The sequence below is a fragment of the Cydia splendana genome, chromosome 12 (assembly GCF_910591565.1).
Source record: "Cydia splendana chromosome 12, ilCydSple1.2, whole genome shotgun sequence".
In the NCBI taxonomy this organism is placed as follows: Eukaryota; Metazoa; Arthropoda; class Insecta; order Lepidoptera; family Tortricidae; genus Cydia; species Cydia splendana.
Window position 1 is genome coordinate 20224963 of NC_085971.1, and position 26902 is coordinate 20251864.

Below are 26902 nucleotides of genomic sequence, written 5' to 3' on the forward strand. Positions count from 1 at the left end.
ACAACTTCTAAGCGATTTCTACAATGTCCAATATAATTCAGCTCGCAGCTAGCTAGTCTAATCTCACTTAAACGAGTAACGGGTCCGTTTCTAGCACCTAAATACTACGATAAAAGGCATACCTAATCCTTAAGCACCGTCTTATCCGAAGTCTTCGTAACCACTTGAGGGACTATTAAGGTAAAAGTAGGTACTTAGGAAAAGAGGTATTTTTTTTGTAAATTTGCATAAACTGATCCTGTAAAACCAACCATTTTATCTCCATAGTATAAACAAATAATTAGGATTAGGCATTGGCAGCTTTCTCGCACAAAGAATAAGTATTGCGATACAGCGAGGAAATGCTGCCAGCATCTACGGCACCATGCCGCAGGGGGATAGTTATTACAGTTAATTATTTTGAAATTCGTTTTATGCGTAGTTATTTATTTCTGTTATTTGTTATTTAATATTTCAAAAAATAATGAAACGAAAATTAATTAGCCATATGCCTACTAAACTTCAATAATACCCACATCAACGAAAATATTCTACAATATAAAATGGTCATAGTTGGGAGCTTTTGGACTAAGTATAATTTTACGGTTTTAAAATATGTTATCAAGTTTACCAAAAGGTAGTTTATTTAGTGTTTGTGTAATATTAGTTTCAAGGTTCGTGTTTAGGGTTCCGGACTTAAAACTTGTTCGTGAAACTTAAAGTTAATTATACATTAGTTATAATCCTTCTCCACGTGTTGTGTGTAATTGTGTATGTTGGTACATTTTAACATTCGAAATGGGAAGTTCTCGTACCTAGCTGTGGAACGCGGTTACATATGTATTAGTATGTACGTAAATTAAAAATACATAGTTGAAAATGAGAGGGTGATTTATATAATATGTATAACAAAATTAAGCGAAGCCCAATTTAAATATATACAGACTTTATAACTACCCAATTGCGCTAGCATATGCATGCTGATTATGCATCATATGCATGTTTGAGACCGTTATCATTCAAACTACTGGTCATCTTTCGATTAATGGAGGTCTAATCGATTTCGATTGATTCGATTTGTAGCCTAAGTTTATATATATCCAAAAAAGAGGCGATTATGTAGGAAAAACAAAAGCTTAAATTAATTTTCATAAAGTCCTTTGTATTTCGGTTGCAAAGTTATCACGAATTTACAAAATCCTATAAATAACCTACACAATACTACACATTTCAGTATTTTACAACGTCATATAGTAGATAATATAGTGTCACGTAAACTGCATCGTATACAACAATTTTAGCCCAAACAAAGCTCCAAGCACTTCGCTTTACGACAACATTTCTACAAGTTATGTTGCACATTATCGAACTTATATGTTGTACGCGACTTGTTTATGTTGGTGTAACGTGTCTTGCTGCAGTCATTTGTTTTACTTTATGTCGGATTTAACACTCCTTTAAATAATAACGACGGATTTTATCGTTCACTTTGTTGTGATTAACTTTATTTATGTGATAGCAAAAAGAATAGATAGTATAGAGGGGTCCTGTCATTGTAAATTTTGTAGTCACTGTAAATTTACTGCCATCTATCGACACACGACTAAAACTCAAAATGAAAACGTATAGAGTTATCAAAACATGTATATATATGGATAAATGATTTTATTATTTTTATATCATTTTGATCCATGTTCATTCACTGATATCTATGTGTTAAAATTGTTAAATATGAAACGGTGTCGTCACGCCATCTAGCCGAGGATAGGCTAAAGGTGTGTGCGCCATCTATTCGAGAATGACTTTTGCTTCAATTCCGAGGCACGTTTTTTCCTTAGACTTTATTCGTCTTATACGAAGTTACATATGTCTTTGGTGATAGTACTTGAATTGATAAGATTTTGTGTATATCGTTTTTGATTTAAAATAAAATTGGATTAGCTTCACAAATTCTTATTAAAACTGCATGATTTTTTACAACAATCATAATCTTAAAGATAAAGATATAAGTTTAGTTTTTGATTGTTAGTTTTTAGTTTAGGGTAAGATTTTCGCAATTTTTGTAAGTAGTTTTTAAGATGTTCTAATAAACCAATTCATTGTTTAGAAAATACCACAAACCAATATTAATTGAATAATTAATATTAAAAAAAATTATAGCAAAAACAATTATACGAATAATCAAATAAAAATGTAAAACTGATCGTGATAGAAATAAAAAATATAATAAAAAAAGTTTTTGAAATGTAAGTTATGTACTTTCTAAATTAGTTGAATAACATACCTTTAGTAATATATTGTGCTTCAAAAGCTTAAACGATATTCAAGCATTGCATTATAACGTGTTAAGTCAAAATGTGGTCAATTTTTATAGTCCGAATATAATTCCTTATTTCAAAAGCAAAGAGTTGTTGATTGTAGAAGAAATCGTGACCCCAAGTAGGACAGTTTATTTCCGTAGGTACAGTCAGCAGCAGAAGTTGCTAAGCGGGCGAGGTGTTCAAAATTACCTTGACACGCCTCTTATTCTCTTAACAATAAAGTCGCGTCAAGATCATTTTGAACGCCTGGCCCGCTTAGCAACTTCTGCTGCTGACTGTACAGCCACATCTACTTCAGTTCAGCTGTAGAATTCGAGCCAAAAGCCCGTGTTAATGAAAATAGTTGCAGACTTATCTTGGTCTTAACTCTACCTTTTTATTTTTCTTCCTATAAATGTCCCTTCTACTAGAGTTTGTGCGAGTTTCCGAACAGACTATCCACAATTCTGTCTGGAAGTGATCTATCGGCGTAAACGCACGCAATAGAGCGCGCTTAACGCTCAACTCGTATTTTATTATTATATGAGGCGATACCCGTTAATGTGTAACGCGCGGGAATAAAGATGTATTGGCTGCTTCAGCTGGACTGACCGGATATTTACGACGCATTTTAGGGATCCACAAAACACGAATGTTAATACTATTTCACGCTTCACAGGCAGTTTTTTTAGTAGACACGTAATGAGGAGACCCAACGATCACATGACCAGAACAGTCCTCAGTAAGTATAAACACCGGTCCGAGGAAGCACGGGAGACCCCTTCAAACTTGGATGTCCGTTATCAACAAAGACATAAAGAAAACTCAAGTCCATGACACGACGATCCAGAACCAAAGAGTATGGCGGGGTTTGACGAGAAGAGCCGACCCTAAGACGGTTTTTTCGGTCGTCCAGAGTTTATTCAAGTTCAAGTCAAGTCAAGTCAAGTCCAAGTTCCAGGGCTCTATGCGGAAGGCAGAAGATCGGCCAGGTTGGAGAGCAATCCAAGAAAACGCAACTTATGGCGGTCACGACCCTCAGTCATGAGGTTACGACGAAGAAGAAGAGTTTGATTGAAATGTTTTTCTGCCTACTTTTTCAGTTGGAAAATATTTCGTTTACCAACATGCAGATTTTGCTGAAACTGAACACTTTGCAGGATTTTAAACGATTTTCAGATAGAACCAAACACGTCAGGTCATGTTTGTTTGATAAAAGTCCTAAAAAACTAGGAAAACTAAAATCAAATTCTGATTTTTGAATCTGTTAAGGTTTTGATATATTAAAAACACCACTTTTTAGATACCGCTGAAAGCCATCCGTAGTTCGAGGGGTAGGTAATTTAGTAAATAACAGAGCGCGCGTAACTGCTAGCTATCGGACACTGGTATTATCGGAATGGCCTGAGTTTAGCTCGAGTACAGATGTTGTGCATAATTATTTTCCATCATATTTTCACGGAAACGTACGAACGTATCTTGCTATTTCAGTCAGTCTCGGTACAAAAAGTACTGAGGTTGACTGAAGTAGCATGACAAATACGAACGTTTCCGAGAAAATACGATGGAAAACAATTATGCACTACATATGTACTAGCCTACTAGGTATTATCGACTCAAATTTACTGGAGAAAGACGCGGTAGAAGTAAAGTGTTATTGTTTATTGTTTATTTATTGTATACATGTACAGTACAGTGATGCATAAGAATACATGGTGTTAATTATATATCTTAGGAATAGTACATGCTACCCTGTGAGGGCATTACAATGACTTATTTCTATACTTACGTTATATTTTGTAACATCTTAATATGTAGTACTAAAGATTAATGAATAATGGTATTAAAGAATTTAATTACATACATTTAAATTTATTCTCATTAATTATAATAGTATTTGTCCCATCTAATTGAGTGTCTAGTCTATTTAAATATTTGTCATTAAGGAATTCGTCTATACTATAGTAACATTTTTTTATCAGTAGGTTATATCAGTTGGCTTTTGTTATAATAGGTGTTTATTTTGATGTAATTTAATTACATACATACATACATACATCACTGGCTCAGTGACCCAAAGAGGATCTTGGCCTCTGACATAAGAGAGCGCCACTCTGCCCTATTCTGCGCCACTTCACGCCAGGAACTTTAATTTTGCCGTACGGATAAAAATGCATAACTTAATCTATATCGTACATTCTATAACCCAAAAGATGTATGGAAGAAAGAATTAAGACACTTTCTGCAAAAAACTGTTTAGTTTTTTTTATTTGTTATTGGTGTGAAAATAGCCTTAAGTTTTTAAAGGCATATATATATAAATAACTACATTCTTTATCTTTATTAACAAGCTTTTATTAGGTCGACCTGTATGTAAGTAACATGTAATGGAATCTAAGGTAACTAATTTAACCATCTTCCAAGGATCGTAGCGTCATGAAAATTGGCAGCTGTATGTAGTTCTGATGACAATACAATAATATGGTACTGTCGAACTGATCTGATGATTTAGACAGGAGGTGGCCATAGGAACTCCGTGATGAAACAACGCAACCTAATTGTGTTAGGGGTTCTTAGAATTGTCTCGATGAGTATTAGTTGTCTGTCGTAAGAAAAGTACAGACAGCGTTAAAGCGTTTGTCGTGATAAATCGTTGCTTATAAAATCATGCCCAAGCAAACGTATTAAGACAACACTTCAGTACGTAAGTCCCCTAAAACTGAGAGTTTATTCCCTCGTGTGTAAGTTATCTGGAAACTTTTTTATCTGCGGCGACTTTTTATCTCGTTGGCAAATTAACGACTCATTCGGCTCTCGTAAATCGTGGATGGTTTATCGGTCGCGTTGTCCGCCTTTCTGGGATTCATTCCAAATGTATACCGAGCGTAGGCCAGTCTTGAGTTAAAGTTGGTATGAATTCATAACATCTGCGTAAAAGTCCTTAAAAAATCAACTCCATTTTAGGGCATATTCGAAGAATACATATTTCAGATTTCAACGTGTTGTACTTAATATGTATGTACATACATACATTCATACCTACTGTAAATCTTGAGCGCGATATTAGGCCATTTCAAAAGGACGTGTTTTTTTAAGGAGACTCGTGAAGAAGTTTGGAGCTTAATAAAAAAATGGTTATAATTAAACTATCGAATAATACATACATACATACATCACTGGCTCAGTGACCCAAAGAGGATCTTGGCCTCTGACATAAGAGAGCGCCACTCTGCCCTATTCTGCGCCACTTCACGCCAGTTGGGTATTCCGAGGGCGGACAGGTCTTTTTGGGCTTCGTCACTCCAGCGGGACGCCCCGAAGGACGTTTTCCGCCCGGGTGCCCCACATACGCTCTTCTCACAGCACGATCCTCCCCCATTCTCTCCAGGTGACCGAGCCAGCGGAGTCGTGTGGCTTTGATCTCGCGAATTATATTGGGCATCGCAACAAGCTCCTCTAGCTCCCTATTTTTCCTTCGCCTCCAAGTCCCATCTTCCTCTCTGATAGGCCCCAGAATCTTCCGCCAGATTTTCCTCTCCGCCACTAAGAGCTTGCTCTCTTCTTTCTGAGTCAGCGTCCAAGCTTCACACCCATACATCAAAATTGGTCTAATTACAGTCTTGTAGACTCGAATCTTGGTCGGTCTACTGATCAGCTTGAACACTAAGACTCGATGGAGCGCTGCCGAGCATCTTAGGGCGTTTTGGATTCGGATATCTATCTCTTCCTCCCTCCGGTTGGTATCAGTTACTGTGCAACCAAGGTACCTAAAAAGATCCACACCTTTGTAGGTGGTTGCTCCGACTACTAGGTCTTCTCTTTTCACTCTGGTGTTCTTGTACCTTTTCATTTGGAGATATTCAAATAATAATTAAAATTAATCCAGTAAAAAATCAGTAACTAGCATCATAAAGAAATAGGTACAATATGCTGTCTTAAATAAAAGTTGACATTCTTTGAACTTTTTATTTCTGTGTATTATGTTATATACTTATTACTGTAAAAATATATGTAGAGTCTGTGCGAAAAGAGAAGAGTCGTGAAATATAAGGGAACCAATACATTCTATGACCCTTCTCTTTCCGCACAGACTATATTTGGGACAATAAATAGTTATGAATACTTGTAACGAAAGTCAAGCTCATTTTACATCGGTTCTCTTGAGAAGTCAACTCACTCGATATTACCTATACAAAGCGAAGAGGGATACACAGAAAACTCGAGCAACGTGGGAAAACTTGAGCGCTAAGGTCATTTCTAAAAAACATTTTTGCGCGGCGTTTTGGCGTTGGGTGATAAAATTGGTGGAACTGTCAATAGAGTTGATTGCCGGCTTCGGTAGCAAAAAATAGAAAGTAAATTTATATTCATAAAACCGAGCAAACCTCTGTTTCTAAGTTCATTTCATTTCTTTTTAATAAACACAGATGTCAAAATGTCGTAAAGGGATAAATAAATGGTTTTCAACGAAATATGCCGCGTTAATCATAAACAGACGTTTATGATTAACGCATAAGACTGAAAAGCGTGGAAATTATCCTTAAAAGTGAAATATAAAACATGTCTGCATCCCAATTCTGATTTATCAATTTGTTACGGGATTGAACTGGTTTCGATACGACCTTGAAGATGGCTCGCGCTGATTGGTGCATGCGAAGTGAAGTGAAGTCGTGCGTGAGATGCTGGCCAATCACCAAAACGATCGTCTAGGTCATATCAAAACCATAACAAATTCCTAAATCAGAATTGACCTCCATCTGTTTTTAATAAAGGTGTTAAGGGTGTGTCATATTCTAATGTATCTTTTATTCATAACCCAACACCATTCTTCTTTATCATTCTTCTGAAGCGGTTGGAAGGTATATTCTACCGGGTGTGGCTTGTAACACGAGCAAAAATTTAAACTGTAGGCTGTACTTCTCGAACTACCCAACATTTGCTAGGCTGTTTGTGGAGACTGGTCTGTTTAAGCTTACACGAGCTATTATACTTAGTAACTTTATTTTTATTAATTAATTACAGTGAGACGCCTCATTCTGCTCTCGTATGCTTCTTTTCTCTTAATTAATGTGTTAATTATACAGGATATTGACTCTTGGAGACCCTATACATCTCTAAGGATAATTTGATAAACTATAAAATCTTATAGTTCTGACACCTAGAGACATTTACACCTCTAAATATTATAGATTTTTTTTGTATCTGTATTTTTTATGTAATTCGACATTAAGAGACCATATACATCTCTAAGTAATTGTAATACGTTAGTTTGAATTGTTAGTTGTATTTTATAAAATTGTTAATGTCTTGTTATTATTTTTGCTTGTATGTAAATTCAATGTTGACGTGTAAAAGTGCCCTTGTGGCCTATTTGCTGAATAAATGTTTATATTTCATATTTGATATTTGATATTTGCATCTTTTAAAAATAACTTGTATTTTGATTTTTATAACACTTCAAAGTTTATTCTAAGACGTAATGTACCTCGAATTTTGTTGTGTTTAAAGCGTGACAAGCAACGTCAATCACACTGATGACAGCGTACATTGAAGATAATATTTAATTTGTATGAAAAATAGGAAGTCTAAAAACTTCATAATTTTTAAAAGGCGCTGAACAAATGTTAGTAAGTTTGAGGAGTATATACATTTTTGCTCGTGTTACAGGCCACACCCATCCGGTATACCTTTGTATTCACAGAAATCAACTAGAAGAATAAGTTTTTTTGCTATATATTTTCAAGATACCTGGTGTAACGTAGTACATTTTTCTAAATTTATATTAAGTGTTATTGATATGATTCATAATTAAAAGAAAAATACTTTTTCTTATTTCAACGTTTTTAACAGTGTCCGAAACGAACTATATTAATTGCACTTCTTTGCATAATCTGTTGCATTCAGATGCACCTCTAGATGCTTATCTGTTGCCGGGGTTGTCATACGAGTAAAAATAAATAAAACTTGAGATATTTATATTGTCACTCCAGGAAAACTTTGTATGATTTAGGTATGTTTTTTCAGATAAAAAATAATTTTGATATAAAACAAAACATAGAAATTACAGACTTACAAAGTGGCTCTGGAATGAAACAATATTAGATTTAATGATAAAAATATATTTCTTAGGCTCAGGAGTGAAATTGTCTAGACAATTCAGACAGAATTTTCGAAGGATTTGTGTCTTCAAGGGACTGCCACCCTACTTTTGTTAGGCCCTCAGGGACCTCCATATTGGAGGAGTTCATTCGAGAATGATTTGCACATTTGATTTGGGAACCCCTCTGGGGACACTCGCTCGCAAGAGCACAATTCATGGGAAGACCACACTTTCGACATGGTGGTCCGAAAGATGGAAACAGCTTGAGTCCTTCGGAAGCTCCACTGAGTGAGTACTAATTAAATTTCGTGGTGATCAACTCCACAATGGCGCGAAACGTTGTGGGTTTGTTCTTAACCAGGTTTTGGTTCTTTGCAGAGTGACTCCTGCTCGAGGGAAGGGAGCGCTCCGCCAGAAGTCTTAGCAGCTTTCAGTGCGGTGAGCTAAATTTACAATTGTTTCGTTTCTTCTCTAGCGGCCATAAAGGGCATCGGCTAATATAACCTTTTCTCGGTTTACAGGAGCCGGGAATTTAAATTAAATTTAAATTAAATTTATTTCATCATTTCAAAAGCTTGGAAGTCAATTTATGAATATTGTTTGGGAGACCTCCTGGATCGAGGAATTAAGCATCCCATCTGCCTCTGCCACGTCGTCTTGGTACCACGTGCGCGGCCCCTGAGCTCTACATCTCCGCTCAGCTTCTAGCCTTCTCGGGGAAACCAGCCTGACACCCCGCAGCGTCTGAGGAAGGTTTTCATCCTGAGGTCGGTCCTTTCCATGTTTTAATTTTGTAGGGCATCAGCACCAGCTGTAAAGTGTAGAGTGAATTTAAAACTATGAGCAACCATTAAAGTAGCATAAAGACATTTGAAAATCCTGGTACATCGAATTTAGAGTTACGATAATTTAGTTCTTAAATAAGTAGAATTCTGTGTGAAGCTTTATTCTGGACCTATTAAGCGGCCCCGCCGTCCACTGAGCTAAGTTCTACCATTAGGTGTCGTCAAATCAAGTTAGAGGTTCACACAGAGGTCATAAGTTTAGATTAAGCCACTAACATTGCATAGGCAAGATTTTAGTAATAAATAAAGTTCCTTAAATATAAATTTGTTCGCTTTTATCTCCCAAAATAGGTTCCTCCAGCAAGCAATTTTTGACACCACATTTTTACTAATTAAGTTAATTTAATTTTCTGTGCTAACGTGCTATGCTTTATTGAACAAGCCGGAGCTTTGCAATCTTATTTACCTTTCAAAATAGCACGTTTCACTGGGTCAAAACCTTTTTTGGCACGGGTTAAGGTTATGCTTCTTCTTGTGGAGATAATAAATACATGGCATGTACAGGCATGTGGAAACGTTTCCATTCGTAAAAGCTGTGTGATGGAAGCTTTAGTAAAATTTATCCAAGTTGTTAACTTTTAAAATGTCTACAGGAAAGACGATCATTTTTATCGAAAACAATGAAACCGCAGGATACAGCGAATGCAGACATTTAGTAAATATTATTTCGAAGACAATGAAATCCGTATTCATCTTCTTTTCGTAAAAGTAAATATTTTTAGTTTATATGTAGGTACGACTTATTTATTTATCGCTGGACATCCTGTAAAAGCTTGTAAAATAGAAAATAAACAAAACACAATGTATACCTAATTACTGAAAACATCTGTGCTCATTATTAAACAACATTTCTGTACTTTCAAAGGCATTTTAACAAGCCCAAAACCGAGTTCCAGTCAACGAGACGTGGAAAAGGTTTCGTTTGAACACAGACATATATTTTTCTAATGCTTTTAGGGTACTAGAAAAATGTCCCAATCGGTTTCCGAATCAAATCGGTATCCTTTGATCCTTAATAAATAATTGGGCTCGATTAATGTAATTAATATAAATTCGAAATGTAATATAGCATTGGAAACGTAGATTTTATCAATGTGATTTTAAAGTTAGTGCCTGAAACTAGACAAAAAGAAATTGAAACCTTACCGTAAGGTAAGTAAGTTTCAATAGGAAGCAGATACATATTACTGAATAATATAAAGGAAAATGGAGTCCAGTGTATTATTCAAAGTATGATCAATTGATTCCTGAACGTCTGTATTATTATCCCATATTTTAAATAAACAATAGGTAAATGCCAGGCCATTCTATCTAATTCTGTTTTTTTAAACAGGGTGGAAAGGCACGACGATCCTTCCCGGAAGTATTAGGTCGTTTAAGTGATACAGAGACTAATGGTAAGAATCGTTAATTGAGTAAAAAATAAAAATTGCAAAAATACTACTTTTTAACTGTGGTGATAACCCTATAGCATGTGCACATGACGGCTAGATTAAGGATCTCCGTCGGGAAAGCTCGGGACTTTACACTTTTTTCCGATCGTTGACAGTATCGCAATGATGTATGAATGACGCATAAATGTCAAATAAATCAAATGCATGCAAAAATATTACAAACAATTTTATTACTTTCTTAGATAATTACTTTTTTCCAATATTTAATACTATCTTCTTTTCACATACGGTGTTCAAATGTACCTCCGTGTATTACAACGCCGCCGCAGCCCGTACCCGAGTATGTCGATGCACGTGCGATATAGTGTATGCTCTTCGTCATTTATCCTCCGCAGAAAGCACCAATTAGCCTTTGTCTCATTTCGTCCGCAGTTTCACATTCCGTTTGGTTTGGTACACCATATCTTTTACACAGCCCCACAAATTTAAATAGCCAGGAGCATCTAACATTTTTATTTGAAGAATATGACATTCAATAAGTATAGTTCAATGAAAATTTAATTTCAAACATCAGACGTCTTGTCTATTTCCTACCACGCAAGAAGGTTTGTTAGTTAGGTATTTAAGAAGTATTTATTCTTGATTTATTCTTAGTATTTAATTTTTGCAAGTTCATTTGGTGCAACTAACACAACCTACTTGTTATTTTTAATTATTTTAGATAGTTTCCAATTATTCGAAAATAATTTTGTGAAACGTGTTAAGAAACTGAAACCTTTTTATCAGTCAAGGAAACCAGAGATATTTATAAGACGATTGCGTACTTTTGAGTGGTTGTCAATGTCACCATTTGAACTGTCGTTGTAAACAATGTTGTGGTTCCCAATTGACTTTGGCAAAGGCCCACGAGGCTGCCATATCTCAAAAAAAAAAAAAAAAAAAAATGTTGTGGTTAGTATTATTAATATTAAGGAATAACATAACTATTTCATTCAAGTATTGAACAAGTGGAACCACTAAGAAAGCGAAAATCCTGCAATGATTCTTACCGTGCTGTAAGCAGACCTAAAAATGGTTAGATGGCAACAAATTAGCATAATTTCCTGTCGAATACTGATTGTTTACAAGTAAGTTCATTGACCCTGTCACCTGTTAGGGTTAGAACAAAGTAGTTTTTTGCGTGGATGTTTAAAAGGTCATAATTTAGAAACGGTTGCCCATATTAACATAGTTTCTATGGAGAAAATATAGAGCTTAGGCTAAACTATCTCCCATTTCCGGAAAGGATCGTCGTGCCTTTCCACCCTGTATATCTGCAACAGACTGTACATAATAATATAATGTCTGTTCAGATATATATGTCTGTCTATTTTTCACTCTATAGTTGGTCAAATCAATTTGTCAGTCAGTAAGAACCATGAAAACTAATACTCATCCTTTTCTTTTGGGTGCTAGTACTAGTGTAAGACAAAGATAGTATGATTCTCTCTGTCTATGATTGAAATGAGACAGTCCTTTGGCAAACTATATCATGTACTTTCCTAATGCCGCGTACACACTTAAGGTGTGCGTAACACTTGCTACAGTGATTCGAGTTTCTTCAATAGGTAAACGCCTTTATAAACTCACTTACCAAACCTCGTATCTTACCTCATCACTTGCAAAATCAACTTTGCACTTCTTGAAATAAAGTTGAACTTTGTTTGCATTTTTACTTTCCCACTTATTGCTGACTGTTTAAATATTTGAAGAAAGGTAAGGCCGTCGGGAGTTTCATTTGTGTTTAAGTTTCTGCTGTAAATTATTTAAGTAGGGTTCTTGATTAAGAAAAACACAAAGCCCAAAGGACCGTTCGGGGGGGTTTATGGTTAAATTATGGAGTTTAAAATGGGTCTAAGGTCTTAGTAAAAAATGTTTGAGAAAATGTAAAAGATACAGAATGTTTTTTTTAATATTCAGCCATTTCCTACAAAATCAATTTTACTTTGGGACCAATCGTTTCGAAAAATTGACATAAGGTGCAGAGGGACAATTTCGACTGCGGGATAATTTCAACTAATTAAAATATCTTCCATGTCACATTATTAACTAGAGTCACACACAACACATCTTTTTCGCTATCTGGACATATATGGCACTCTTGTTAATAATGTAAGACATGGAATATATTTCGATTAGTTGAAATTACCCCGCTGTCGAAATTGTCCCGCTGCACCTTACATTTGGACTGATCAGATTTTCATATTTGACAGAGGTTAAACTAGACCTTATTAGGATTAGTCCGGTTTCCTCGACTGGTAAATATCAAATGATAATTTGTACATAAGTTCCGAATAACGCATTGGTACAAGCCGGGGTTTGAACCCGCGACCTCCGGATTGAAAGTCGCACGCTCTAGAAGTCAGTTAAATTTAAAATAAAAACTCAAAGAATAAATATCAACGCAAATAATACGTACGCAAAAAAAATGTATGCCGCGTACCTTCGTATTAAAAACTCATGCATTTAAAATGAAAGGCAATTTTAATAAAACCCGAATAGGCAAATATGTCCACGGCACGTTATGAGGAATTGCCTACATAATATTACTCAAATAAAACACATATACTAAAATAAACATCAAAGCATTCTCAACTTTATTACCTTCAAATAAAGTTTGAAGTTAAAAGCGCGTGACAATAAGGAAAATAGTGAAAACTAAAATTGAAATGCATACGTTGATTTGAATTTCGAAGTTAGGAAACACTCCAGCGCGGAACGGAATGAATGAATGGAATAAAATGAACGAATGAATTTTGGAATTGGAATCGAATAGCGTAAGACACGGTAATATAGATTTATTGGCGTTTAGTTTAAGCAAGTTTAAGGTGGTTTAAGGCAGTGGGAACGAATGGGAATTTTATAAACTTTGGAATTTGGAAACAGCAGTCGTGGAATGTATTGGGCCCCACACGGAGAAAATTTTAAGTAGCCCGCATACGGAAAATACATGGAAAAATGATACAGCATGACGTTTGTAGCCGGCACAATGTTGCGTACGTAGTTAAGCGTAAGTAGCCGCGCTACTGATAAAAGTAATTGGTACGGCTACGTAATTTACCACTGGCACGTTTTCCTACGTACAATAAGTAGGTAGGGTGTTTGCTACTTACAATAAGTAGCTGTCGATACGCCCAAAATTATCCATGAAAGCACGGTGTATATTACGTATGTGTAGGTTTGGTTAGGGTCAGGTCCAGTAAATAATTGTATTGCCTACGTATTTACGTATGCCGGACAGGTACTGTAGTTGCTTAGGTAAAGTATATAATGATGCGGCCTACGTATGTACGTATGGCGACAGGTAACCTACTTGATCAGGTAAAGTTTATAATGGTGTGGTCTACGTATGTACGTATGCCGGACAGGTACTGTAGTTGCTTAGGTAAAGTATATAATGGTGCGGCCTACGTATGTACGTATGCCGGACAGGTAACGTACTTGATCAGGTAAAGTTTATAATAGTGTGGTCTACGTATGTACGTATGCCGGACAGGTACTGTAGTTGCTCAGGTAAAGTACATAATGGTGCGGCCTACGTATATACGTATGCCGGACAGGTACTGTACTTGCTCAGGTAAAGTACATAATGGTGCGGCCTACGTATGTACGTATGCCGGACAGGTAATGTACTTTCTCAGGTAAAGTATATAATGGTGCAGCCTACGTATGTACGTACGCCGGACAGGTACTGTACTGGCTCAGGTATAGTATATAACGGTGCGGCCTATGTATGTACGTATGCTGGACAGGTAACGTACTTGTTCAGGTAAAGTATATAATGGTGCAGCCTACGTATTTCCGTATGCCGGACAGGTACCGTACTTGATCAGGTAAAGTATATAATGGTGCGGCCTACGTATATACGTATGCCGGACAGGTACTGTAGTTGCTCAGGTAAAGTACATAATGGTGCGGCCTACGTATGTACGTATGCCGGACAGGTAACGTACTTGTTCAGGTAAAGTATATAATGGTGCAGCCTACGTATTTACGTATGGCGGACAGGTACCGTACTTGATCAGGTAAAGTATATAATGGTGCGGCCTACGTATATACGTATGCCGGACAGGTACTGTAGTTGCTCAGGTAAAGTACATAATGGTGCGGCCTACGTATGTACGTATGCCGGACAGGTAATGTACTTGCTCAGGTGAAGTATATAATGGTGCGGCCTACGTATGTACGTATGCCGGACAGGTACTGTAATTGCTCAGGTAAAGTACATAATGGTGCGGCCCACGTATGTACGTATGCCGGACAGGTACTATACTTGCGCAGGTAAAGTATATAACGGTGCGGCCTATGTATGTACGTATGCCGGACAGGTAACGTACTTGTTCAGGTAACGTATATAATGGTGCAGCCTACGTATTTACGTATGCCAGTCAGGTACCGTACTTGATCAGGTAAAGTATATAATGGTGCGGCCTACGTATGTACGTATGCCGGACAGGTACTGTACTTGCTCAGGTAATGTATATAACGGTGCGGCCTATGTATGTACGTATGCCGGACAGGTAACGTACTTGTTCAGGTAAAGTATATAATGGTGCAGCCTACGTATTTACGTATGCCGGACAGGTACCGTACTTGATCAAGTAAAGTATATAATGGTGCGGCCTACGTATGTACGTATGCCGGACAGGTACTGTACTTGCTCAAGTAAAGTATATAACGGTGCGGCCTACGTATGTACGTGTGCCGGACAGGTACCGTACTTGTTCAGGTAAAGTATATAATTGTGCGGCCTACATATGTACGTATGCCGGACAGGTATCGTACTTGATCAGGTAAAGTATATAATGGTGCGGTCTACATATGTACGTATGCCGGACAGGTATCGTACTTGATCAAGTAAAGTATATAATGGTGCGGTCTACGTATGTACGTATGCCGGACAGGTACCGTACTTGTTTAGGTAAACTATATAATGGTGCGGCCTACATATGTACGTATGCCGGAGAGGTACCGTACTTGATCAGGTAAAGTATATAATGGTGCGGTCTACGTATGTACGTATGCCGGACAGGTACCGTACTTGTTCAGGTAAAGTATATAATGGTGCGGCCTACATATGTACGTATGCCGGACAGGTACCGTACTTGATCAGGTAAAGTATATAATGGTGCGGTCTACGTATATACGTATGCCGGACAGGTAACTTACTGGCTCAGATCCAGTGTGTAATAGAACATCCTACGTACGATGATATGCCGGTGAGGTACCGTACTGATTCTGGTCCAGTATATAATGGAATATCCCACGTACGTAGTACAGTCGCCATCAGATATATCGGGGCGGACGAGGTGGTCAAAAATGTCTGAACACGCACTGTAACACCTTGACAATAAAGGCATGTTCAGATATTTGTGAGCTCGCTGGCCGCTCAGATATATCTGATGACGACTGTACTACATACGTGGGATATTCCATTATATACTGGACAAGAATCAGTACGGTACCTCACCGGCATATCTACGCTACGTACGTAGGATGTTCTATTATACACTGGATCTGAGCCAGTAAGTTACCTGTCAGGCATACGTTTAAGTATACGTAGGCCGCACCATTATATACTTTGCCTGAGCAATTACGGTACCTGTCGATACATACATACATAGGCCGCACCGTTATATACTTTGCCTGAGCAAGTACAGTACCTGTCACAGTGTATGTACATACGTAAAACACAATTATTAAGAGTTTGTGCGAAAAAACATGAGTCGTGGTAGGTAAAGGAACTAACTTGAAGGTTGATACTATTGTCATGTCAAAACTCATTTTTTTCGCTCATCAGACTCTAGCCTCCTGAGTCCCTGAGGCCTTTATAAAGGCTTTAATCCAAATCGAATTTTAGATTAAAATAAAATAGGTACCTACAAGGTTCCAAATTCAAAACTGCAAAAATGACAAGCGGGACTCGGGAGGCTAGAACCCAAATCAGTACGACAACTGACCAGCATAAATATTATCTAGTGTAAGTATTAAGTATAATAGGCAATATTACGCAAAACTGCGTGGGGGGCGCCACTAGAACAAACAGTAAACAAACCTCCTCGATGCATCAATGTCATATTTGTTCGTAACAAATAATCTGTGAAAACTGGTCTAAAAACTGTTTACGGCATAGTATATTATAAGCTACTCTTATATGGTTTACAGTTTGTGCTAGTGCTGCACTCTGGCGGCAGAACATTGCAGTAATACTCCCTATACCATTATAATTATACAAAGCTACTATGTAGACCTATTAGGACACACGATAATAGTACAATAAATATTATACGGTACGGTACCTGGCCAACTTATCAACATACGTAGGATGACATTTTATTTACTGATCCTGAGCCATTATCGCACCTGTCCAGCCATGATATTCTCCTATCAACATCATTGACAACAAATTTTAGGTTTAATATCAATGCAAGTATGGATTTCGGAACGACGAGGTATTGGAGTTTTGGAACGACATTGCTTAGAGAATTACATGGCAGATTACGTAAACGTAGTTTTGCATGATTCTTCAATTTAATAAAGTAAAAAACCGCATTAACTTATAATTACTTGGAGCTTTACAAATATTAAGTACCTATTTAAGCAAACCTATTCAAGTACGATACAATTTTTTTAGGTAAAGGACTGCTAATTGAAGTGAGCTATTAGAAAAAAATATGCATTTGAGTGTTTCCAATGTTTATGTCAATAGAAATATTACAAACAAACTAACATAAACTAATCAGTTTGAAACTGTATTATTTTACAACATTTTATGACAGATTATTGTTGACCATTATTTTAATACCTATTACAAACAAAAGTACTATATTAATACTATGCTTAAGATCAAGGCTTATTCCCACTAGTTACCACCACGTTGTTACCAGTGGTAACTACTGGGATTTTTTTCCCCACCTTTTACCACCAAACTAAGATAGTGGTAACTACTGGGTATTTTTTTAATCTCGAATGTAAACGCTGCATACGTTGTCGTCAACGAAACTGTTTACCGTTTCGAAAAACTTGTAACTGCCATAGACTGTGTCTTTAAAATATACCAATCAACCGGAGCTTGCTATCCCGAAGAATGTAATGATCTGTGGGTTTTTATCCAATTGGGATTCTACAACATAAGAACACCATTTGATAGACGCTCACAGGTAGTGATCACTCTGTTGACTGATCTAGGACTCTAGTGACTAAAACAATAATGACATTCACTTGTTACTTCTGTAATTGTAAATTGTGTTACTATTATTTCTGATTTAAGACATGTTTTAAGGGTGTACATATGTTCCAAAAGAATAATAGACAAATACAAAAAAATACTGAGTGTACGAATAGTAACAAAAAATAGTAAAATAACAAATGGTTGCATAGTCCACTTCTATTTGTATTGTTCTCTCTTCTCGATTATGTAGCTAATGACATGTGCTTCTGATGACACTTGTTTGAAAAATCCGTCGCATATTTCCGCGCGAGAAAACTTCAGAGCCACTGCGCCTTTCCGTTTTCGAGCCGGCGATACGTTTCTGACATATGCCAGAAGCATAAGACAAACGTTCCTTACAGTCTCTGTGTCGTCATCTGAAACAATTGGCAATGGTTATTTTAAAAAGTAACAAAAGATCATAAAATCGTATAAAGGCCATAGTCGGCTTTCCATAGTAAATCGGCCCTTGCGTTAAACAGACTGTTTTTTTGAAGTGAAAACTTCTGTAGCGGCGCTGGGCACTTTTTGAGGTGGGGAAAAAATGATAAACTCAAGACAGCGTAAGGCGATCACGTGACCGTAAGGCGATCATGTGACCGTAAGGTTTAGATGGCCACTCATTTAGATGGCATTTAAATCAATAAAGAAAAACTCAATGACATAATTCAATAAAGCGACATCTTGATGATATCGCTAATAAAAGTGAACTCTAGTACTGGTGAATAAAACTCAAAATATCATGACCAAATATATTAAGATGCGAGGTCTGCAAGGTAACTTTACAATTTCTATTCGAATTTTAAACAATTAACGCTATAAATTTGAATTTCAAATTTTAAACAAGCTCACCAACAACCTGCGACCAGCAATTTCGTAACTAAAGTTTTTCAATAGAAAGGAGGATGGATCAATTATACATAGTGCTGCAGACATTTTGGACTAGTCATTGAGTTTTCACTTCTGTCGGCACTCCCGGAGTGCAACCTGTTGTTTTTTTTTATGGCTACCTCTTCTAGTGACGAATATTTATGCTAAGTATCAACATCCTATTTGTGACATTGTGACAGTTTTTCACTTTAAATGTTTTTTTATTGTCATAAAAAATAGAAAACTAGGACAAAATTAAAAGTTCAATATTTTTTTTTGCGATTGTTAAGTAGTGACACCCCTAGAGTTTTTTCGGATCGTATGGTTATGACCGACTGGTCTACTATTTGCCAGAACATCAAAATTTTCCGAGTGGTACTTCCTGTCAAAAATCAGCAATATGTGTCGTCAGCAGCAAACCGACTTACTATAATTAAACATCAAAATTCCATTTCATAACAAATAAAATGATAAAAATTCATGTCGCGGGGCGAGGTAATGAGAGTCGGGGCGGGGCGGTGCGTGGCCGTTCTGTATGATAATACTATTATTTATTCTGTGATACCGGATAGTAAGTTTGCTTGATTTTGGGGTAAACAAATTGAATCTAAAACAGTCACAGTCATAAATAATAAATACTTAGCTCATTCTCTTTCAGTACTGCCAGGTATACATAGAAACAAGAGAAGCCACGCACAGAACAAGTTGTGTATAGGAATAAACCTGTCTCTAGTCCCCACCATTTAACTTTCTAGTATGTTTAAAATATTCATAGTACGGATTATTGTAATAAGGATAATTGTACGTTGACAGACAGACGGACGGACGGACAATATAGTTATCCTATAAGGGTTTAGTTGTTTCCTTTTGTTTTGGGGTACCCTAAAAACAAGTTGAACATAAAAATAAATGTTATATTACACTTTTTATTTTAATAAATATAACAAATTGAACAACTTACGTGGCTGATCTGGTACGGGCCTGACTTTGGGCTCGGAGATGTTGCTCAGCGGTTGGTGTTAGAGCCAGTCCTATTTGGGAACAGCTGTGCTTTGCTGACCTGTTCACAAACAGTATAAACAATATAGTAGGGAATATAATAGTAGAGTAGGGGAGGAAAAATGCATCGGCACATATAATACGAGTATAACTGTGCATTATATAAGTACCATTCATTCTAGTACATTCTTAGTTAAGTAAAGAGTAATAAAATCGAGTCATTTTATTTTATATAGTTATTTCTACATAAACACAGTAGTCCATTTAGGTAAATTCAGTGTGTTTAGCTAAGTATTTTTTTTTGTTCATAGAAATATCTAATTCAAATTAAAGTTGTAAAGGCCAGCCACACTTACCCCACACCCACACATAAATATATCCTTATGTATAAGTAGAATATGATAGGTACCTTAGTGTCCCTAATTTCTTGCCCCATATTGAATGTCTTCTGGTAGGCGCCAAACATGTCATAAACGAGCACATCTCCGCTCTCCTGCACACACAGCAGCTGCTCCCCGTCCGACCAGCCCATGTGGACCAGGACTCCGCTGTTCCACTGCAAATATCACAGATGATGGTATGTTTCAAACTACAATGCCTGGGTCAAATCCTTGTAAAGGCATTTTTCATTTGTGTAATATGCTAATTGATTCAGATGTTTAAGCGTGAAAACAGACAGACTGAGAGTAGGTACCTCTTTAGCATTTCTAATATTATTTAGGGATTAAGGATCAGGGATATAAGAATACAGAGGTTAACAGGACACTTGAAAATGTGTGGTTAACAACATTTTTAACTTACTGTTAACAATATTTTTAAAAGGGAATTTAGATATTAAATAAATTACTTACCAAAATCTTTGATATAACATTCCCTACACAGTTGTAAATTGTTATGACAGGTTTGGCAGTGGTTGCAATCCTGCCAAACTGCTTCCGGTCCCGCACCACAGCAATAGGCACTCCGTACAGGGCTCCACTGATGATCATGTTGTCTAGGCCCTCATCCATGGACCAGTTCATGTTGTAAATTTCTAAACGCCTGTAAAATATTACTTAAAGAATTTAAATTGTAACAAAAAATAAAAAAATGGTTTCAGTTATGTAAAATACATTTGTAGTTATTTTTTATATGTTTCACTATTCTTCTCTTTCCGAATAGACTCTAAGCTAAATTTCATATCTAAAATGGCACCTATGGGATGGTGCTAAGGATATGGCAGTACTCCCTTTCTAATAGTATATTCCCTTTCTAATATATACTTATAGTAAGTGTATGGTGGCAAGAAAGATGCCAGCTCAGTTGAGACTTTTTACAATTTAATCATTTCTGACAATGTTTATGCTAATTGTTAATAGCAAGGTATCAACCAAACAAGGTAGATAACCACCTGTCTGCTTATTATATTTTGGGCACCTGCTGCATTAGTATAATTTTATTAATTCAGTGTTTTTAAGTATGAAAAATTATGAAGATATAATCTAGAATGATTCCTATCCATCCGCTTTTACATATAAAACGCTCACGCCCCGCCCGGAAAACGCGCCTGTGTGACGAAGCCTTTAATCAGTCAGTTTTTTAGGGTTCCGTACCCAAAGGGTAAAAAACGGGACTCTGTTACTAAGACTTCGCTGTCCGTCCGTCCGTCCGTCTGTCACCAGGCTGTATCTCATGAACCGCGATAGCTAGACAGTTGAAATTTTCACAAATGATGTATCTCAGTTGCCGCTATAACAACAAATACTAAAAATAAAATAAAATAAATATTTAAGGGATCTTTTTGCTCTATGTTTTTTGATGGTGCGGAACCCTCCGTGCGCGAGTCCGACTCGCATTTGGCCGGTTTTTAATCATTTGCAAATTAGCAAATCACATTTCACGTCAAAATGGCCGCGACACATTCTTCCCCAGACAAGCCTACCATTTAAACTTATAAATGGATAATAGATTTGACGAACATCTTTAATGAAAATGAATGATTTTAGTATAGAACAAAATTAAATAATTATTCTGTTAACAACTATTATTTTAATTTAATTACCTATCACCAACCCATAGATATATATGTTCAGGCAATTACATATCATCAACTAGGTACTTACACAAACAAATAACACAGTAGGTACCTGTTGCTAACCGCCTCGTGATGGAAGCCGGCTCCAAAGGTGGTCAGGGGCAGAGCCCCCGCTCTTGTTGATGCTTCAATTTAATGTTCCGAGGTTCCTGGCACTTAATACACAGACACAGAACCGTCACAGATAGTCTTTTCACAATTAAACAATTTTTAATACACCGCCATAGCAAAAACGTGCCGACGCTCGTTTGTTTTCTCTTGCGACTGGTATCAGTGGTTTCCCTTTTCTTCCACGGTGTTGCCAACTCGGAATTTGAAAAAATACCAGACTTATGTCTAGATTCTAGATTATGCCAGAAATATGCTAGATAATTTTGAAATGTGCTAAAAAAATGCTAAAACTTTATATAGGTAATTGAAAAATGTAGTTATCTGCCTCTTTAAGAGTGATAGAGAGGCAGACAACGAAATTTCGATTTTAGTGTTTCTCGGTAGGCCCTTTGACTCGACCTGGGGGTAAGCTACCGCGAACAATTTCTATCGTTCGATCGTCTATTTGCCTCTCTATCGCTCTTGCGTATTATTCTAGCAAAAGAAAGGCAAATACACCGGGCCTGAGCGCTTTCCAATCCCCAATCCCACGAGTCATGGGTGGGATACGATTTATTCTAATCCGCTAGATTTGACATGAAATGCGTTATGTTGGCAACACTTGCCAAGGACACGCTTTCTAATAACGCATCTTTATTTAAGTACGCCAGCTACGTAAAAATACGTACCTTGACGCACCTACACCAAGACCAATCGCAAAACGCGTTCGACGTATTGCCTCTCTGTCGCACTTGTAAATTCGTACGTAAGTGTGACAGGGAGGCAACACATCGAACGTGGTTCACGGTGCGAAAATAGAAAGATATAGTTCGTACATTTTATATTTCGCGTAACAGATTTTTAATTATGTTTAGATGGTTAAGGTTTGGACAGGACAATTTAGATTCATTGTTTAGTTATTTTAATCATAGAATGACTGAATTGTATAGTCCTGGGAGAATATTAATTTATCGATTGACGAATCCATGATTTTATCGAGAGGTCGCAGTGGGATTAGGCAATATAATTATATGTCACCGTAAAATTGTAAACACTCGTCAGTCGTCAGTTTATAATATCGCTAGTTAAATTATAAACGGACCGTAGGGAGATTACAATCTAACCTAACCTAACCTACGTTAGATTATAAACTAACGGGTTCACAATCCTACGGTGTCATATCCAAGGAAAACGCCACAAATGGGGTTGGCCGATCAAAGTATTTAGCAGATGGCGCCAGCATAGCTTGCCCTGTAGGGAATGCAATAACCGGCCGAACTTCATAACCAGTTTCGGTTACGGTTATGCCCGAAAAATAACCGAATATCGGTTAGAATCGGTTACGGTTATTTTCAACAAAAAATGATAAATTTACAATGAAGTCATTAAAAAATTACGAAAATAAAGGTACAGTATTAAGGAATGTGAGTATAAGTCTTCGTTTTTAATAAAACACACAAAATACTGTAAAAGTAAAATATGACCTTGGACGTGATACAATATTCAATAAAAAATTTTCATAAATAAGGTAAAGGGCCCCAAGTTCGTGTTAGTACGTTATTTCGTTAGTTTTGTTTCTGGCGCAAATAATAAGGAATTCAAATATTTTTTATTCAAATTATACATATGAAAAAAAAATGTATTATTATTATTTTCTTCAATAAAATAATAACCAATATTTTAGTGATTAAACTGAGAGTAATACGACGGTCGAAACTGTCAGACGGCCGCGAGCAGCTGTGTTGTATGCGTGCACTTTTTTTAGGCGTAAGGTGCGCGCTCTCACTTGTTAAGCTTATAGGAAGGAAAAGCTAAACCCATTCGAATAAAAGTTTTTGGGAGTGTTTCTGTGGGTTCCTTAGTAATTGATTTGATAAGAAAAAAGACTGAATATATGCATAGAAATACCTTAAAATTGAAAATAAATCGACTCACGAAATAGCGGTCATTTTATTTTTCGTGTGTCTCCTATTTCGTGCCACTAACGAATCAAGGTTTTTCTAGATACATTATGAGTGCTTGTTTTTAAATATAACATCGAATAAAATTAAAAAAATTAATTAGAAAACAATTAATGTATTTCATCAAGTTTCGTTTGAGCGAAATTCGGTATACGTTTTTTTCACTAGAATTCTCATAAAACGAGTTTGAATGTGACCCGAGTTAAAAATTTTAAGGTATATTCCACGTATATTCTCATATTAACTACTAGCACAATTTTATTTATAATTCAATTTATTTGATTTATTTTTGTCTATGTTTATATTTAACGTATAAGATAGTACATTTTTTTTGTAAATAATTATTATTTGTATCTCCGTTTTAAAACTCTCGGGTCTTTCGAGCCCGGTCATTTACAAAGGCGTGCGTGGGGATATGGATCCAACACGTAGAGGCCGTTTGGAGAAATTTGATTTCATATAGAACGCCTGCTGGAACCCATTCACGGGTACATCAATAGATACCCGTGAACCGGTTTCAGTTTAATTATTATTATTATATATTATTAATTTATATAGTTCGGCTTATAATCAAGTATTAAAGTACCCATATGGTTTACAAAGTCTTAATTCAACCATTAAAGTCGACGAGTACAAAAAACTTTAAGCTAGCTCTCAATTTAACATTAATTTTAAATATTACTTTTAATTTGACCTTACAATTACTCGTAAGTAGGTAAGACCGTTAAATATTTAAAATGATTATCAGCAAATTATCACCAATTACTCTAAGAAAACTTTATTCCGAAACAGGGGACACGAATTCACGAACTTAGGAGCTGACCTAAATTTGTATCACGAAATGGGAGCCAAATAAGAGGTTCACGAAAAAATTCGAAACAAAGAACTAATATAACTTACTCAAAAGCTTTCAAGGTATATGCTTAGTAATATTTAAAAAAAATATACAAACTCTCAAGAGCCTTAACCTGCCAAAACAGGGGCCCTTTACCTTAAAGGAAGTAAATTTGGTATATTTTCATTATTAAAGTACACGAATGACAAAAAATATAGTCACAGGCGTCACAACCAAAAAAGGCAGGATTTTGTAGTGATAAAAACATAGAATTTAAGTCTTTCCACTTGCAAACACAAATCCCATTCTTATCGAACCTAATATATATGCTGCCTCCTTTGCCCACTTTTTTCATCGAGATCGCAACGTTCCGGTAACATTAGTTTTTTTTGCCATTAAAATTTTTGCGAGCCCGACACTTATAAAAATTGTCCATGAAAATATGACGGCCCTTTTCTAAATATGACTGGAGAAGTTTAGCCACTACCTTGCCTGTATGGCCTTGCCCTCCAATTTCAATATCATTTTTCCCTCTGTACATATGAGATTGGAGGACAAGGCCACCAGGAGTGGCTAACACATACATTTTGATGCCATATTTGTGGCGTTTACCTTTAATATATTGGCGAATGCCACTCCGGCCTCTAGACAAAATTAAAGATTCGTCTATGCAGAGATTCTCCCCTGGGGTATATATTTGGGGGTATAGCTTGCGTGCTAGCGTCAGGTGACTGGGTCCTTACGTACTGGCATGGGCTACGTAACATACGTAGCTGCTACATGTATAACAGTAGACCGCACACGTATAATGAATCGGCATATTTACTCATTATGGCACTGTCTACGTATTATACGTAGCTTGCGTGTTAGCGTCAGGTGACTGGTCCTTACGTACTGGCGTGGGCTACGTAAGATACGTAGCTGCTACATGTATAACAGTAGACCGCACACGTATAATGAATATGCATATTTACTCATCATGGCACTGCCTACGTATTTTACGTAGCTTGCGTGCTAGCATCAGGTGACTGGGTTCTTACGTACTGGCATGGGCTACGTAAGATACGTAGCTGCTACATGTATAACAGTAGACCGCACACGTATAATGAATCGGCATATTTACTCATCATGGCACTGTCTACGTATTATACGTAGCTTGCGTGTTAGCGTCAGGTGACTGGTCCTTACGTACTGGCATGGGCTACGTAAGATACGTAGCTGTTACATGTATAACAGTAGACCGCACACGTATAATGAATATGCATATTTACTCATCATGGCACTGTCTACGTATTTTACGTAGCTTGCGTGCTAGCATCAAAAGCATGGATTAATCGGTTTTTAGAAGATTATTCTAGACTGTGGTCTCAAAGTAACACCCGAAACGAAAAAGAGACAAAAATATGTGTAACTTTCCCCGTAATTAACTATAGCCAAACATGTTTTGCCAAAGAAAGGCTATGATGTGAATCTATTCAAATGTGTAGTAATTATTGTTTTAGCGTCTGCTTTAATCGTATGTTTTAAAGTTTGAAGTTGTGTAGCACCCGAAACGTCCGCCTGTCTGTCCCCGGCTTTTCTCCGTGGTGGTTAGTGCTAGAAAGCTGAAATTGGGCATGGATACATAAATCAATCATGGCGACAAAGTAGTAACACAAAAATTACAAAAAAAAATTTTTTTTAGGGTAGCTCCTGTACAACATATTTTTTATTTATTTTCGCCTTTAATCCTGTGATGTGGGGTGTCGTTGGATAGATTTTTCAAAATGAATAGGTGTCACCATCAACCATTTTTTGATTAAGGGAATATTTCCGGAAATATTCGCATTGAAAGAAAAATAATTATGATATCTACGAGAAACAGTTTTTATTGTTAAGACTAATGTATTTTATAATAATTCAGCATTTAATACTTATGTTTTTAATCGAATTTATTAAAAAGACAATATTTTCAATAAAATGAGCCCTGATTTCGTATAAATCTGTCTTAGATTCGTACTCGTAACACCCGAAACGAACCATGAGTAACACCCGAAACAGGTAATTTATTTTATTAAAATTAAATAAAAAGTGATACTAAGTGTTACTTTAGTGTTTCAGTAGACTATAAGGACTATATTACTTGACATAAATAAAACTGGAGGTTACTTGAGAAAATTCGCTAATTTATGCATTTTGGTACTGATGGTCAGAAGCTATAGGCCAA

General features: G+C 36.5%; 2 protein-coding genes and 1 long non-coding RNA gene across 6 annotated transcripts in view; 1 reads left to right on the plus strand and 2 right to left on the minus strand.

Annotated features, from left to right (window-relative positions):
- LOC134795739 (uncharacterized) overlaps positions 1–26902 on the plus strand; it is a 246170-nt gene that overhangs the window by 196642 nt on the left and 22626 nt on the right. The window lies entirely within an intron of this gene.
- The window catches only part of LOC134795644 (uncharacterized), a 439378-nt gene that overhangs the window by 29935 nt on the left and 382541 nt on the right, over positions 1–26902 (minus strand). The window lies entirely within an intron of this gene.
- LOC134795882 (vacuolar protein sorting-associated protein 16 homolog) lies at positions 19744–20789 on the minus strand. Its single transcript, XM_063767812.1, has 3 exons — positions 20588–20789; positions 20146–20292; positions 19744–19797 (listed from the first exon to the last, which is right to left on the minus strand). The coding sequence occupies exons 1-3, from the start codon at positions 20756–20758 to the stop codon at positions 19744–19746; spliced, it is 372 nt and encodes a 123-aa protein (XP_063623882.1). The 5' UTR covers positions 20759–20789.

Bases quoted from the DNA above. Each gene is read 5' to 3' on its own strand.
- LOC134795882 (XM_063767812.1), bottom strand. From the start codon at position 20,758: ATGAACTGGTCCATGGATGAGGGCCTAGACAACATGATCATCAGTGGA. The intron at 20,293-20,587 runs GTAAGTAATTTA...TGATATTTGCAG, and splicing joins ATGTTATATCAAAGATTTTG to TGGAACAGCGGAGTCCTGGT. The intron at 19,798-20,145 runs GTACCTATCATA...GTTTGTGAACAG, and splicing joins AAGAAATTAGGGACACTAAG to GTCAGCAAAGCACAGCTGTT.